Source organism: Acinonyx jubatus, chromosome E2, assembly GCF_027475565.1.
Source record: "Acinonyx jubatus isolate Ajub_Pintada_27869175 chromosome E2, VMU_Ajub_asm_v1.0, whole genome shotgun sequence".
Taxonomy (NCBI): Eukaryota; Metazoa; Chordata; class Mammalia; order Carnivora; family Felidae; genus Acinonyx; species Acinonyx jubatus.
The window spans coordinates 2,273,120-2,289,292 of NC_069396.1; the positions used below are offsets into that span (position 1 = coordinate 2,273,120).

Genomic DNA, 16,173 nt, shown 5'->3' on the forward strand with positions numbered 1-16,173 from the left:
CGGGAAGCTGTCTGTGACAGACAACTTCAGAAATCAGCAAGCGAGTGCATGCAGGAAAGCCATCATAAATCACTCTCGTGATCTAACATTATTTCTGAAAGGGCCACGGACAGCTGATTCGGCGCTCCACGGGTTTTTTGTTTGATTATTCGTAAATTCTGAAGGATTGCTGTTTTTCCAGCTTTTGCCCATATATGGGACTCTTAAGGGAGGCATCTGTTGAGAGTCTATGCGCCCTCTTATTTTAAACTGTGAACCTTTTGTTTGGCCTTTGAATATTTCCCCTTTCTATCACTTTGTTTCTTCTGAGCAGGGGAGTAAGATTCCATTTTCAAATCTGGATTGTGAGAACCAGCGTGGGTAAAGCTAACAGTTTATTTAGGTCCAAGAAATACTACTTTCTAGGACTTCTGGGCCAACCATTTTTTTTTTAATGTTTATTTATTTTTGAGAGAGAGAGACACACACACGGAGTGTGAGCGGGGGAGGGGAGGAGAGAGAGAAGGAGACACAGAATTCGAAATTAGGCTCCAGGCTCTGAGCTGTCAGCACAGAGCCAAATGCAGGGCTCGAACTTATAAGCAGTGATACCATGACCTGAGCCAAAGTCCGAAGCTTAACTGACTGAGACACCCAGGCTCCCCCTGGGGCAACCAATGAAAACAATAATCCTGCTCTGTAATCTACTTATCTCCTTAGATGTTATCAGTTCTCTATAACAAAGAACTCATTACTATAGTCTCATCCCAGTGTTAAAACAAATGATCTATTTTATCTGTTTTTTTTTTTTCTCATTTTGATATGAACATGTCCTCCTTAGTGTTCTTTGTATGGGATACATTTCTGTATAAGGGATGATGAAAGTGTTCACGACATACAAAACTTTTCCTGTTCAATGTGTAATAGTTATCTGCTATCCACAGCCTTTCCTCTTGGGTTCCTTTCTGCCAACAGGGGTTACCCAAGCTCCCACAGCCAAATGTTTCTTTCTATTCTGGTTAGCACTAATTCAGTCCTTGCACATGTTGGGGTGGCTTATCGTATACAACCTTCTGTTAGTCCTGCCCTCAAGGATACACGGATATAGCTAGGCCTTCCTAACTGTCCAGTTACCGAATCCACACTCTAAACAGAATAGTTTCACCATTCTTCTAAAGATGGGAATTTAACAAAATTATTCTGTACGTTAGTACAACTCTAAGCTCCTCTAGGAGAAAATTGCCTATGGGAAGGGGTAGATAGATTTAGAAAAAAAAAAAAAACAAAACACTAAATGTAACAGTGGCAAAGATTATGCCTTAGAAGCTATGGAGCCATGCCAAACATAGCACATAGGCTAGTCAGGCATTCTGCAAAAGTTTATCACGTATTTCTGCTTCCTGAAATACTTCCTACCTTGGATCATAATGGTGACCCACCAGGTTTCTCTAAATCTGTGTGGTTCCTGTTTCTTTTTAGTCTTGTAGCCATTTTTTTTTATTTTTTCATTCAAGAAACATTTAGTAAACATTCCTTGCGTGATGATGTGTGTTGGTGTGTATATCACATGACAAGGGATACATCTAGGGAGATTGGTACAAAAGGAAGCAAGTGTTTATGATGAAACAATGTGATGGTGCTCCTTCCTAGGAGATGCCATTTGGGGACAAGTTTGAGGGGGGGGGGGTTGGCTCTTTAATGGCACAGACAGAAGAGATGGGTCTTCCTGGCAGAGGAGACAGCTTGAGCAAAGTCAGAGATGTTAACTAGGCTGGTGAGCTTTGAATTATCAGAGGGCTCCCCCTAAGAGCTGGGTGTGGGCACAGGCCGCAAGGCCAGACCGGGATTTACGCATGGTGTGGTAAGGAATCATTGGGGCCATTAAATACCTTTACATAGGTGAGTGCCACAGTGAGTCTGCTTTGGCTCACGTGTTACTATTTGAAAGAATAGAGTTGTGATGCCAGCGTGGAGACTGGTCTGAAAAGCAGTCTAGATGGAAAGGCCAGTTGGGTGTTGTTTTTCAGTTGCAGGTACCCAAGGTTTGAACCATGACTTACTGTTTAGTTATTTTTGTTAGAAGATGCACTTCCTCTATTATCAGATTCCAGGGACCAGGGGAGGCAGCCCTCGTTCTGGCCTTGAGACTGCTCTACAGAGGTGATAGTGAACAGTCAGGAATGGTGGAAACTGGCAGGGTCATTAGTTTTCTATCTGACTAGCAAGACCTCAAGCTCTCCCAGAAACAGTGGGGTGGCCAGGGGATTCTTGGCGTCCCTTAAGGCCCTGGGCAGTCCCAGCAGGGTTCGCAGCTTTGTTGTAGAGCGGTTCCTGTAACCACACCCACACCCCCGGGGCCTGACTCTGGAAACAACTAATAACTACAGTTTCTTGTTGTTGTGAGCTATTTAAGGTAAGCCACTGTCACGGGAAGGCTTTGCATATTCTCTCCACTTGGGCCCCGCCTTCTAGAACACACGTGCCCTGGAGCACAGTAAACAAGGTAACTAAGGGCGGAACCACAAGACCAGTTAGGACAATGCAGGAGTCGGTGTTTGATTCAGCAGCTAGCATGATTTCCCCTTTCATTGCGATAAAGGAAGAAATGAGTGAATGTCAATTTTTAGAAAAAAGAAAGGAGGCTGATTGGCACAATCGGGGTTCTATTTGGTTTACGTGGGCGGTTTCGGGCGCTAGACAAGTTTGCACCGAACCCCTTGGCCACCTAATCAGGCCTCAGGCCGTCCTGGGCCCTGTCCTGGGGTAATTCTTGGAGTCATGGTGGTGTGTGTTGTGGGGATTCTGGAGGGTCCCTGGGGCCGTCCACGGCGGTGGGGGTGGGGTCCTCAGGGCCGTCTTGGGGGGTTCTCATGGGTCTGGGGAACCTCCCGGGGACCTCGGGCCGTCTTGGGTTCTGAGGGTAACCTCCGGGGGGGGGGGTCCTCAGGCTGTCTTGGGGGGTTCTGGATGGGGACCTCCGGGGGAGTCCTCGAACATCTTGCGGGGGTCCTCCGGCCTTCCTCGCAGCTGCGGTCAAGCCAGCCGGCATTCCACGGCGCCGCCACCCCTGTTAGCGCAGAGGGGAGGGCGTGAGCCCATACTCTGGAGGTGGCGAGTTGGGTCCTCGAGCACGTCCTCAGTCGGGACGCGGCTACCATCGCCCGATGTTAAGTGACATTGTTTTCCCGTGCCCGGTCCGGGCGCGGGACCTGGGCTTCAGGTCCCGGCTGGGCCGCGGGGGCCTGAATCGCTCACCGCTCGGTGGGCGGGGTCGGGCGGCGCGGGGGCGGGGCCCGTCGTGCTCCCGGGGGCGGGGCCCGGCCGACCGGCGGCGCGTGCGCACGGGCGGCGGCGGCGCCGCGGCCGTCCCTCGCGCCGGCATGGCGGTGTGCGCTCGCCTCTGCGGCGTGGGCCCGTCGCGGGGATGCCGGCGACGCCAGCAGCGCCGGGGCCCGGCTGAGACCGCGGCGGCCGACAGCGAGCCGGACACGGACCCCGAAGAGGAGCGCATCGAGGCGGGCGCGGCGGCGCTGGCCGGGGCGGGGGGCGGTCGGGGCGCGGGCCCCTCGCCGCCCCCGCGCTGCTCCCTGCTGGAGCTGCCGCCGGAGCTGCTGGTGGAGATCTTCGCCTCGCTGCCCGGCACCGACCTGCCCAGCCTGGCCCAGGTCTGCACCAAGTTCCGGCGCATCCTGCACACCGACACCATCTGGAGAAGGCGCTGCCGGGAGGGTGAGCGCGCCGGGGGCGGGGGTCCTGGCGGGCGGGGGTACCCCCGAGGGAGGGTCCCGGCCGGGCGGGGGGCGGTGACTCCGGGGCTGTCTCCCACACTGCCGGGGCGCGGAGTCTGGGAGAGGTGGAGTCCCCGCAGGGCCGCGGAGCCGCGCTCTACCCGCCCTGGGGGCCCTGAGCGGGGGTGGACGGGTCCGCCGGCCTCAGGGACAGGACGGTTGACTGTGCTGGGGTTGGGGCTGGGTTCAGGCCAGGGAGTAAGCTGACGCATGTGGGCATCGGCCTCGGTCTCCAGGCCTCGGGGGGCGGAGCTGAGCAGAGCGAAGGGGGTGAAGTCGAACGGTTTGGGGAAGCAGCCCGAGCCGGGGAGTGTGGAGGGTCTCCTTAGGGGCGGGTCTGTGGAGGGGCACGTGGAGCGAGGGTTGAGTTCCCTCTCTTGGATGCTGGTGGCTGTAATGACGGTGGCGAATAGTTAGTTTTGTAACAAATCCCAGGAGGAAGGGTTTACTTAATGCAGAGTTCCAGAGTCTCTGGACAACGTTTGAACGTTGACAGATGCCAGGTGTTCAGTGAGGTGTCATGTTTTGGTAAAAAGGATAGGTGGGAAAAAAATCCAGACAATGCAGAATGGCAGAAGGAAGAAATTAAAAATCATCAGAGATCCCTGCCATCAAAGATAACTCATTCTTACAATTTTGGAAAACGTCTCTCCGTATGCACATGTAGAGTCCTGCACACATTTTTACTTAGATGGGATCGTACCATGTATATTCTTCTAGAGACAGTTTAGTATAGAAGAAGCGTCGTCGTATGTCTCTGCGTGCACGTGCCACAGACTAGTTAGTCCCTTACCGGTCGACTTCTGAGTTTGCAGTTTTTCCTGGTCATGAACAGTGCTTGTCAGGGCTGCTTTTAAGCAGATACTGTAGCAATTTATACGTCCATGTGTCTTTTAGGACCTCTGCGATTGTCTTGTTAGGGTGCAGGTCCTCGCAGCACGTTTGTGGGTAGTGGAGTGTAACACACTGATGGCACATAGACACCCACTGCCCAGCCGTTTGGAATTTGCACCCCCTCCCACCCCAGAGGGTGCCTGAGAAGACCTCTTTCCCCAGATTCCACCCCCACCCCTCCCCCCAACAAGGGGGTCAGTCAGTCATATCTCTGCGGTAATGTTCAGTGGTCAGGGCTCTGGATTTTTACTCAGCGGTTCAGGCTCTATTTATATGCTGTGAGATCTTGGACATGCTGCTTCGCCTTCCCAGGTATTTGGGAAATGCTGCTCCCTTAGGGTCACGTTGAGGGTTAACGGAGATGATGCATGTGAAACTCTCACCCCCTAAATGGTAATGTTCTATTATGGGGCCTCTTGGCCATTGTATTTCATGTCTTGTGATTCCTTATTTGTGTGTTTTTGTTTTTGTCTCTTAAGACAGTCTATTTTTGTAAGGACAAATTTGTAAGAACTCTCCAAGTATTAGCAGTATTCACCTTTTGTCTTATATGTGGCAAGTGCATTTCTTTTGAGATTTTAAAGTAGAGGCAAAGAAAGTTCCCCTTTCTCTTTCTCTCTGAACTCTGTCTTTTCATTTGTTTTGCTTTTTGTACACCTGTAAGACCCAGATTGGTCCCAGGTGTTCCATTGTGCTCTGAGAAGTTTGTCCATCCGTCAGCCAAACCAGTGTGGTGCTTTCCGATGGGTTTGTCTCTGGGGAACGGTAATGTGGCTAGCTCAACTCTAGAAACAGAGAGTAGCGAAGACTTTTGTGTAATCAAAAACTCAAAGGTATGCCACAGAGCAAAACTCACTGAGGATAGAGTTCAGGGTGAATTGCTAGAGTCGCTAATGGAAATATAGGAAGTCCTGATGCGGTTGTAGAAGGTAGTTGGGACAGAGAGAGGACTATGCAGTCCCCTCCTGCTGGGGCGCTTCTCAGTTCAGCTTTCCTGGGACAGCAGACCATGTGGTAGAAGGAAGGCTAACTGGGAAAGTTCTCATTTTGAGAAATAAAAAAAAAAAAAAAAAAAAAAAGATAAAAATGGTAAAACAGGGGGTGCCCGGGTGGCTCCGTCGGTTGAGTGTCCGACTTCGGCCCAGGTCATGATCTCACAGTCTGTGGGTTCAAGCCCCGCATCGGGCTCTGTGCTGACAGCTCAGAGCCTGGAGCCTGCTTCGGATTCTGTGTCTCCCTCTCCCTCTGCCCTTCCCCTGCTCACGCTCTGTCTCAAAAAATAAATAAATAAATAAAATGGAAAAACAGGCATATTCCTAGTCACCCCCAATAAATGTTAATTCTTTTGTTATATTTGCTTTTGATTCCTCTACCTTTGTAATTTTTTTTTGATTGTTTAAATGTTTATTTGTTTAGTTATTTTGAGAGAGAGCAGAGGAGGGGCAGATAGAGAGGGAGACAGAATCCCAAGCAGCCTCCGTACCCTCAGCACAGAGCCAGACGCGGGGCTTGATCTCAGGAACTGTGAGATCATGACCTGAGCCAAAAGCACGAGTCAGATGATCAACCCAAGGGATTGAACCACCCAGGCACCTCTTGACCTTTTTTAACAGAAAACATCTCAGCTGATACTCAAAGTCGTCCCTTCTGGTCAGCACTGCCCTTTCTACTCCAAGAAGCAGCCGCTGTCATAGGCTTAATTTACTAGTGTATATAGGACATACACATCTGTATATAGCGTATGCTAGGACATTGTCCCCAAATGTAACATTTGTGGTGGTTTAGTTTTTAGAAATATATCATCTGTGAGTATCGTACATCTGCTTTTTTCCCCTTGTGAACTTCTGTTTTTAAGTTCTGTCCATGTGAATACATTTAATTTTGGTTCACTCTTTTCAAATGCTGTGTGGTGGTTCATCATTTGGAGAGACCACACTTTGTCGCTTCTCTTATTTTTATTTCTTTTATTATATATAGCATACAGTGAACAACATGTTTCCTTGAATGCACATAACATACACGCAGAAGTAGTGTTGCTGGAGCAGTGGGCTGTGCGATTTGCACTTTTGCTAGGTACTGCCCAGTTATTTCTGGGCTTGATTTTAGCTGCTTTCACACCTGTCACTAGAGCATGGACAGGTTAAGTCACAAAAGATGAAATACAAATGTTCATTATGCATCATTACAAAGTTGCAGTCATTTCTGGTCCAGCTATTTTAAGTTATCCCATTTAATCCAGTATCTGCCAAATTCTTTCTAATCTGAAAGATCCATTTTTTAAAAGTTTATTTATTTATTTTGAGAGAGAGTGTGTGAGCTGGTGAGGGGCAAAGAGTAAGAGAGAGAGAGAGAAAGAGAGAGAGAGAGAGAGAGGAGAGAATCACAAACAGGCTCTGCACGGTCAGTGCAGAGCCCCTGTGGGGCTCAGTCTCACGACTGTAAGATCATGACCTGAGCCAAGATCAGAAGTTGGGTGCTTAACTAACTGAGCCACCCAGGCACCCCTGAACAATGCATTTTTATTTATTTGAATTTGCATGTGCCTGATAACTAGTAAGGATGCACATTTAAAAAAATAATTATTGGCAGTTTGGATTTCTCTTGTTTGCCTATCCTTTTTGCCCATTTTCTCCCCTATTATTTTTCTTACTATTTTGTGGGTTTAATTTATTTCACCTGGATCGATTTCTGTTTACTATATTGTAAAACATTTTCATGTAGGCTATAGTCATTTGCAATTTAACTTCATTTATAATGACTTTTGTGAAAGTTACATGTTAATCAAATTCATGAATTTTGGGTTTAAGTAATGATTTTCATCTCAAGGTTATGAAGATGGTTGGCAGCTGGGTCTTTGATTTCAGTAGTTCATTCTGGTAGCTTGAATTGCAAGCTCGTTTATGTCAAACATTGGACTGTTGGCAATCCTATATGGTATACCTAGATGTGTCATAGCGTTAGTCGAATTGTGATTGAAATACATATACATGTATAAGAATAGTCATGTATGAGGCCTGATTTCACTTCTCTTAATTCCCAAAGTTCTTCTTTCCTGAACTAGACATTTGGTTAAGGTGAGTGTTCATAAGGCCAAAGTGCCAGGTCTATTTAGGTAAAAACCAAAGTACTCCCAGCCTTGGTGATCAGGAGGCTGGATCTCAGGCTGGCTGAGAAGGTGAGTTGTCCTTGTCCCCTCAGGTTTCGTGAATGGAACCTCCAGGTCTGGTCCAGCCCTGACAGGAGTATAATGGTGCCTCCGTTTTTTAGTGTCTTGGGTGGGTGAGACTAATTAGTGAATTTGCACGTTTACATGTTTGCTTTCTATCTTTTCATTGGATTTTCCAGAACAGAAAACAACCCACAAAAATGGGAGTGGGAAAGAGGATACCATACACCTGTGTTTTCTTGCTTTATAGGATTTAGGGCCATGATTGACTTTCAGGGTGCAGACAGTGCCTGCATGTTTAAAATGATAGGATGATCTTGCAAGGGGGGAAGGTCGGGGGGTAGCACTGGGAACTGAAAATGAGGTAGCTCTCTATAATGTTTGGTGAGACGTTCACAATTTCCAGTGTCCTAGCAATAAATCAGTTATTTGTATAGAACTTTGGCTTTTCTAGTCTGCTACTTATTGGAGCCGTTGGATCAAATATTTTCTAGTGGTATTTCTCTGGGCAGGTGAAAGAAGGTTGGTAGGGAGAAGCCAAGTCTGAGCTCCTAATTTTGGGGTTCGCACATAACAACTGGCTGGCTTACAGGAATGGGATCAAACCAAGCCCGGCCTCCAGGGCGGGTGCAGGCCAGGGCCAGGGTAAACACTTTTTGATGCATCATCACTCCTTAGGCTGCAGGCCTCCTGCAGTAACTTACGTGTGGGGCTATAAATAAGTCATCACTTCTCGGAGTTCTGAGGGTGAAGCCAAGTGCGTTATTTTGCTTTTGACCCTGACGAGGCTTTTCTTGGTTAATACTTCACCATTTAGTTGGTGAATTTAGAGGTCCACATTCACACCCTAGTTCTTAATCAGAATAATCAAATAATAACAAAAGACAGATTTAGAATGCGTGTGTTTTTCCCCTCCCACACTGAGCTGTAAATATTCAGACATAAGGATTTCATATCATTCAGCTCAGTACCTGCTGGTGTCAGGTTTTGAATTTAAGATATATATATTGTATATATATGTATAATAAGATATATAATATATATATATAATATATACAGTTAAGATATATATATTATATATGTGTGTATAATTTGCCCATTTCTTCCCTTGATGGTAAGTTTTTTTGACACATAGAATGATATTTGGGTAATATTTTGATCTGTGGTAAGTCTAAAGTGGGTTTAGATTCTGTCATGATTAGAAATAATCCGTTTCCAATAATGTATGATCTTTTTGACAGAAATGGGAAATTAAAAACCAATATTTAATTCTAGTTTTGCAATCAGAAGAAAATGCTATTTCTGTCCTATCTGATATGCTGATGCAAAATATGAGCAACGAGGCTTTTGTTAAATACGGTTAAAATTGGAAGGTCATCTGAGGAAGAGGTGAAATGGGCAAGCTGTACGTTATAAGGCTGGCTTCAGGGATATTTTATGATTACTTGTAAAGCAGATCCTAGCCCACTGGTTTTGGTGGTGGGATGGGCAGGTCAGTGAACTGTTCCTGTAATAGGAACGCACGTGTCTTAACCGCGAGAAGGGGAGGCCAGCCCCGCTCCGGTACATGCAGCAGGATTTCAAAATTTGAGGGGAAAACCTTTATCTTTTTTTCCTGCTTTACCAATTGAAAGGACTATAGTCCTCTGTGTTTTTGCAAGTTGAATCTCATATGGTGCTTTACAGAGAAACCTTTGCCTTCTAGTTAGCAAAGCAGAAAGGGGTATAGGACAGTGGTGCATCATAGGGGAACATTTTTTAGACTTCGTCTTTTTGACCTTAAAAAAGTAAGCTAGAAAGTGAACCTGGTACCCAGAAAGCATCGAATAAAGATGTCCCCCGACCATATTTAATTGGATAGACACTGGTACCTTGCCAAAAAGAATCGATTGGTTGTTAGAAGTCCAGGCACTGCCATTTTTACTGTTGCCCTGTGTTTATAAAATGAGTGTGTAACACGTGTGAGGCTCTGACTTTGTCTTTCTGGTTGGAAAGGGCTTGCAAACACAAGGGTGTCTTTGGGACTTTGCAGAGGAACAAGTGTCCTCTGCAAAGAAGGCCCTTTCTCCAAGGCTGGCGGGGTTTGGAACTCATGAGTCAGCGTCCTCTGCCAGCGACACCATCACTGTCCGCCCGGTGGCGATGGAGAGGCTCGGGAACCTGAGCTGGCCAGGCCTGCGTGTGGAGTATTAGTGGAGGAGCAGGGACGTGTCAGAAACACTAGACAAGGTCCGGGGAGGGGTGGCAGTAACTGCCCCGTCAGGCTCACGGGCTTCTCTCCTGGTCTCATCCGTGGACGGTGGGGCAGGGAGTGTGGGTGTCTGAGGGTGACAGATGGGCCTTCCCAGGAGTGGGTGTCACTTGGCCAGCAGGTGGGTGCCTGTCGTGGCAGGCGGACTGGGGTCAGAGTCCTTAGCCCGTTGGCACTGAGATTGCTTATCTTTACATGGACTGAACTGGTTGAGAACAAGTCACATGAGTCATAGGCGGTGTCAGCCGTCTTGGGGAAGTGTTTGTTTAAGCGTCCCGAATAGTCCAGGTGTTTAATAAGAGACACCTGTGGGCTGCGTCCATGTTTTGGGTTTTACAGTCTTTCCATCCTAAGATGAGCTGGCTGCAGAGTTTTTCCAGATCTGGTACATTATTAGAGAGAGAGAGAGAGAAAGGCATTTCATGCAGTTACAGTAATAGCTAAGCGAAGCGGGGCACTGAAGAACACATGGGTTTCAGGTCAGTGGTCTGTTGTTGGAGAGGTGGTCCTGGATACTGGCACAGAGCAGCGGTGCTGGGAAACCCAGGGACTGGGTGCCCAACTTCCCTGTCCTGCCTGGGGGAGATCCCCCTCCCACCAGCCCCAGCCCCCAACTTTGTTTTTAGCCTCAAGTCAAACTTGGAGCCATACTTTATTAAGGAGGGTATTTCGCTCCTAATTTAGTGCACACAGAAATCAGTCTTACTAATCAAGCCATCTTAGAGTTTTATTTAGAGAACCCTGCAGCATGCGGCAGGTAGGAAGGAAATCAGCAGCCTCTGGTCCACCTTCCGGCCCTTCTCCCTGCTTGTCCAGTGACATGTCTGGTCACACGGTCCTTTCCTCCTGCCTCTGCCTCACCTGGTGGTGCAGTGGCCTCCCTGGAGTCCCCGCCTGCATTTCCAGGCACATCTCTGCTGGCGCCCCCATGGGTTAATGGTCCTCTGTGGAGGCTCTGTCCTTGCTGCTTTTCCACCTAGACTCTTCCATGCCTTTTTGTTTGTTTGTTTGTTTTTGGTGCTGCCTGTGGCCTCCCATCACTGCTGCCGTCCAACTCCCTCCAGGGCTGGGGGACAACTTCCCTTTCCAGATTTGTCTTGTGTGCCCATCGGCTCGCTGCGGTAGCGACTGAGTGCGGTGCTGTCACAGCGTGAACGGGGAGGAGGAGGCTGGGTCCCTCCGTGGCCGCCTCTGGCACTGATGTGGCACACGGAAGAATGGCGCTCCTGTTCTTGGTCCCCTTCTGCTCTGATGTGTGTGCTTATCTGTCATGGCTGGCACAGGGACTGTGTCTGTTAATCTCCGCCTTCCCTTCCAGGGAACGGGCCTCTCAAGAAGCAGAAGTGTGTCTGCTGGTTTCTGCAGGGGTGAGGGAGAGGGAGAACGCTTCTAGCCCACTCTCTCCCACCCATAGAGACTGACCAGAGTGCCGTGTGGATGGGGAGTTTTTGGGAAACCCCATCATACAGCCCGGAGCTGTAGAGCTGGAGAGGGAATGCGTGATGAGCACTTGGCAGCCCCTGGCAGTTAGGTCACAAGAGGCTGCCGCTTGTGTTGGCTTGACTTGGGCCAAATCACTGGGCTGTTTTTTCTCTCGGGCAAAACATTTTTCAAATAGCTTTTTGGTAAAAAAATTTTTTTATGTTTATTTTATTTTTGAGAGAGAGAGAGAGAGAGTGTGGGAGGGGCCGAGAGAGGGGGAGACACAGATTCCGAAGCAGGCTCCAGGCTCCGAGCTGTCAGCACAGAGTCTGACGCGGGGCTCGAACTCACGGACCGCGAGATCGTGACCCGAGCTGAAGTCGGATGCTCAGCCGACGGAGCCCCACAGGCGCTGTGGAAATTTTCCAGTTGGAATATTTGAAGCGGCAGTTTACTTTTTTTTACTGTGGTGAACGTACACATGCAACAAAAACTTCCACTTGGGCCGTTTGTAAATGCACAGGTCTGCGGCACTGAGCACTTTCACATCGTTGTGCAGCCATCGCCCCTGCCCGTCTCCAGGACTTTCCCTTCTTGCTCAGCTGTGCCTCTGTCCCCATCACTAGCTCCCCATTTCCTCCCCCAGCCCTGGCAGCCAGCGTTCTTCTGTCTGTCTCTCTGAATCAAATACCCCAGGGAATCCTGCATTATTTGTTTTCTGGGGACCAGCTTGTTTCACTGAGCATAAGGTCCCCAAGGTTTATCCATGTTACAGCAGGTGACAGAGTTTACTTCCTTTCTAAGGCTGAATAATATCCCGTTGTGTGGATGGCCCACTTACCTGCCTTCTGGATGTTGTGAGTAGTGCTGCTGGGAGCGTGGGTGCAGGGGCCCCTCCTTCAGCTCTTTTGGGGATGTATCCCAGATGGAGAATGAGAGCAGGTCATATGGTAATTCTGTGTGCCCGTACTTTTCCACATTTTATAAATTTCCTCAAGCCCAGCTCACCCGTTTTTCTCCCCCTCCCAACCTCTTTTTTTTTTTTAATTTAATTTTTATTTTTTATTTTGTGGCCATCATTGGAGTAGACACTCTCAAAAAAAGAGTCTCTTAAGCTATTTTATATAATAGATAAGCAAGGAAACCTTTTTTGTAAAAAAGTTTTTTGTTTAAGTCATCTCTATACCTAACGTGGGGCTTGAACTCACGACCCCGAGATCAAGAGTCGCATGCTTCACCAACCGAGCCAGCCGGATGCCCCAGCAAGGAGACTTGAATCGCCAGCCTTCCACCCCAAATCCAGTACTTGAAAAGCAGCCGGAGGCATCCTGGTTTGGTGTGCTAGCTTTCAGTCATCTGGGACAGGGTCTGTGCCAAAGGATAGAGGTCACAGTTGGTAGTTTTTCTAGAAGCAAGGGTACATGGTGCTGGCCAGTCTGCAGGCCCTAAAGGTATTTTATTTTATTTTATTTTATTTTATTTTATTTTATTTTATTTTATTTTATTTTATTAAATTTATTTATTTAAATTTATTTATTTACTTAATTTATTTAAATTTATTTTTGAGAGACAGAGCACAAGTGGGGCAGGGGCAGAGACAGAAAGAGACACAGAATCAGCCGCAGACTCCAGGCTCTGAGCTGTCAGCACAGAGCCCGACGCGGGGCTCGAACCCACTTGAACCGTGAGATCACGACCTGAGCCAAAGTCAGATGCCCAACCGACTGAGCCACCCAGGCGCCCCCCTAAAGCTATTTTAAGGGCAGTTTCCCCTCATGACTTTTGGAAGGTTTCTGGAACAATCAGAGGATGTGGCGTTGTTCTTATTCCCTATTCAAGAGAAAGATTTTCCATCAGGTGGAAAATAATCAAACATTTCTCCGAGGGACGGTTAGGTCAGAATGGCATTATTCTGCCTTGGTGGATTTGTTAGGGCCTTTAGGGAACATTAAGAAAACCCCGCTAAGGATTGCTGTATTTATTAGCACTGCACCCTAATTTTGCTTTTCTTCTGATTGCTGGTGGGGTTTTTGTGGACACTTACTGCTTGTGCAGCTTCATAGCCTGTGCGATGCCAGCCAGCAGTGCTGTGCCCTCACGCAGCGCACAGAAAGCGGGTGATGTGGCCGTCGCGGCTGCAGTCCTTGGAGCCATTCGGGAGGTTGGTTCCTGTCGCGACGGAGTGTGGGTTGGACTCTGACGCAAAAGCCACGTCAAGTCACTAGCCTTCGGCGACCTGGGCCCAGGGAGCAGCATCAGTGCCTCACGGAGGCCTGGCCGTTGACTTCCCGCTCTCACATCTGTGCCCTGTATCTGACCCTTGGCACCGAGGGTGCCAGTGCGCGTATTATAGAAGCGTGTGGTTCATGGAGGACCACCGCCACCCCCGCCCCCTGCAGTCACACCACTTGGCCAAGGAGGCGGTAAGAGACTCCTCATTGTCCGTCACCGCATGCACTGGTGGCCTGCTGAAGCCGGGAAGGAGCTGTCCTTTCAAAACCACACAGCAAACAAACTGAAGCAGCAATCTTGTGCAGTGGCAACTTTGAAGTGCATGGTTTGCACAAGAGAAAGCCAGTGTGTCTGGAGAGCCAGACACAGTAGTGACCTCTGACCGGTGGCTCTCGGGAGGAGCCGCTTGGCTGCGATGGGCATCACAGAGCGGACAGGAAGTGGTGAAGGCCGCGTGCGTGGAGCAGAGCCCTTCTCAGTGACTGTGGGGTAGACTGGTTGCTTCAGTTTGTTCTGCCGCCCGGGTGGCCTGTGCGGGTGTGGACAAGCTGTGCTGTCTCAGGTTCCATACAGGTGTGGCTGAGTCCCTGCCCCAGGCTCACGGAGGGCTCCCAGGCCCTCAGCCTGCGTCAGCCTCCAGATGCAGGCCTCCAGTCCTCGCTCTCCAGCCAGCAGGATACCCTGCATGCTTTGTGCTTTTTTTGCTTGATAACGAGCAAGGCTGTGATTTTTGTCTTAGTCTTCAATGTCGCGTCTGTTCGTCAGCAGAGGAGGTAGGGAGAAGCAGGGTCCCGGGCAGGCCTGAGCCGCCAGCCCCCAGGTAGCTTCTCCGTGCTGCGTGCATCTCGAGCTTTACTTTGGGTACCGTTGAAGCGCTACCAGCTCATAGAGGCATTTGGGCCAGTATCATCCATTCTGTTGAAAAGACCAGATCGGACCTCTGGAGGATCGGGGCCGGGGGTGGGGGGCAGCACGTTGCCACTGCCGGTCCCACTGTGTCGATCCACGTTCCAGACGGCCTGCTGAGACACCAGCCTTGCCCAGCCTTGACGCGCCTTCCTGTGCCGGGGGCACAGTCCCAGAGGCGGCCGTGCCGTGAAGCCCCAGCTGGGCGCTTGCACCGCGTGTGAGCGCGGGGAGAGTCCTGTGGTGACGCGTGAGGGCCTGGGCGGGGGGCCGTGCTTGCCACCCTGAGGCGCCCCATCCGGGCTGCAGTTCCGGGTCCCGCAGCGCGAGCTCTGCTCCGCTGTGGCAGCCTCAGGCCTCTCTGCGCGTGTTTCCTCCGCACTGATGTGGACGGGGTAGTAGCAGCAGCAGTCTCGGGCCTGCCGGCAGGGTCGGCCACACTGACGCCTGGCCCGAGCAATGGTTGGTACCGGGCAGGTGTGGTTATTGTTAGCTTGGCCAGTGGGCAGGTCTGGATCCGCGGTGATTGGCTCAGGACCGTGCTTTCCTTTCAAAGCCCTGCTGGGACCCGGTCACCTGAGGTTTCAGCTGGGAAGTGCTGGGGCGTGACTTGGAAAAGCGGGGCTGTGGTGGGGCGGGGCAGGGAAAGGGAGAAGGAAGCAGGAGGGTTCCAAGGATCCCTGTCTCTGGCTGGGGTCTAGGTGGCCTGGTGCCAAAGGGACATGCGTGTGCAGCTCTTCCTTCCAGGATCTCGCCCGGGCCTCTGATCACAGGCCTGTGGCTTTAATAGAACCAGCAGTGTGGCGAGCCACAGCAGGGGTTCAGGGGGCCTTGGTGGAACCCTGACACCAAGGACCATCTCATTTCCTGGGAACGTGTTGTCTCCTGACCACTGAGCTTGTGCCGCACCCCGTCACGAGCTGGGCGTTGTGCGATTTTGGGTTTGTGCCGTGAGGCTTCTGGAGCTCATCGGAGTGGACAGTGCGGGTTGTCCTTTCGTCAGGTGTGGTCTGAACCCAGGATAAGGGCTTCACTGGTGAGTGCGGGCGCTGTGTGCAGAAGTCCCACAAAACCTCCCCAGCAGGGGACAGACACACACTTGGAAGACGGGGCCAAGGTTTCAGCGCACCTCCCCATACTCCGTCCCCCGCCCTCCATCAATCTGTTTCTGTCGTTTCATGATTTCTTGACCATGATCTCCACAAATATTTCTTGTTGCAGAGTATGGCGTTTGCGAGAACCTGCGGAAGCTGGACATCACGGGCGTGTCTTGTAGAGACGTCTATGCCAAGCGTAAGTTAACCTGTCGCCACCCACTGTCACCTTAGTTCCAGAGCCACACGCAGAGTGAGCACCCATGATAGGAACACGAAGAATTTGACCCACAGCCTCTCAGACACCTCCTCAGGGTTGTAGCTGGCGTGGTAGCGCTAAAACCAAGGGGCTCTTTTCTCTGTTTCTGGGCGTCTCACCCTTACTTTTCAGCCCATCAAGGAGAATGGTGTCTTTTATTAGGTGTCAAGGGCCGTTAGCTC

At 50.0% G+C, this 16,173-nt stretch overlaps 1 protein-coding gene across 2 annotated transcripts in view; it reads left to right on the top strand.

The window, feature by feature from the left end:
* Positions 1–3,323: 3,323 nt before the first annotated feature.
* Positions 3,324–16,173, top strand: part of FBXO31 (F-box protein 31) — a 45,335-nt gene continuing 32,485 nt past the window's right edge. For both annotated transcript variants that reach the window (XM_027076362.2, XM_027076363.2), the window contains exons 1-2: positions 3,324–3,708; positions 15,860–15,931. In XM_027076362.2, the coding sequence (XP_026932163.1) occupies positions 3,360–3,708; positions 15,860–15,931 (421 nt within the window). In that variant the 5' untranslated portion in view covers positions 3,324–3,359. The remainder of the gene's footprint in view (positions 3,709–15,859; positions 15,932–16,173) is intronic.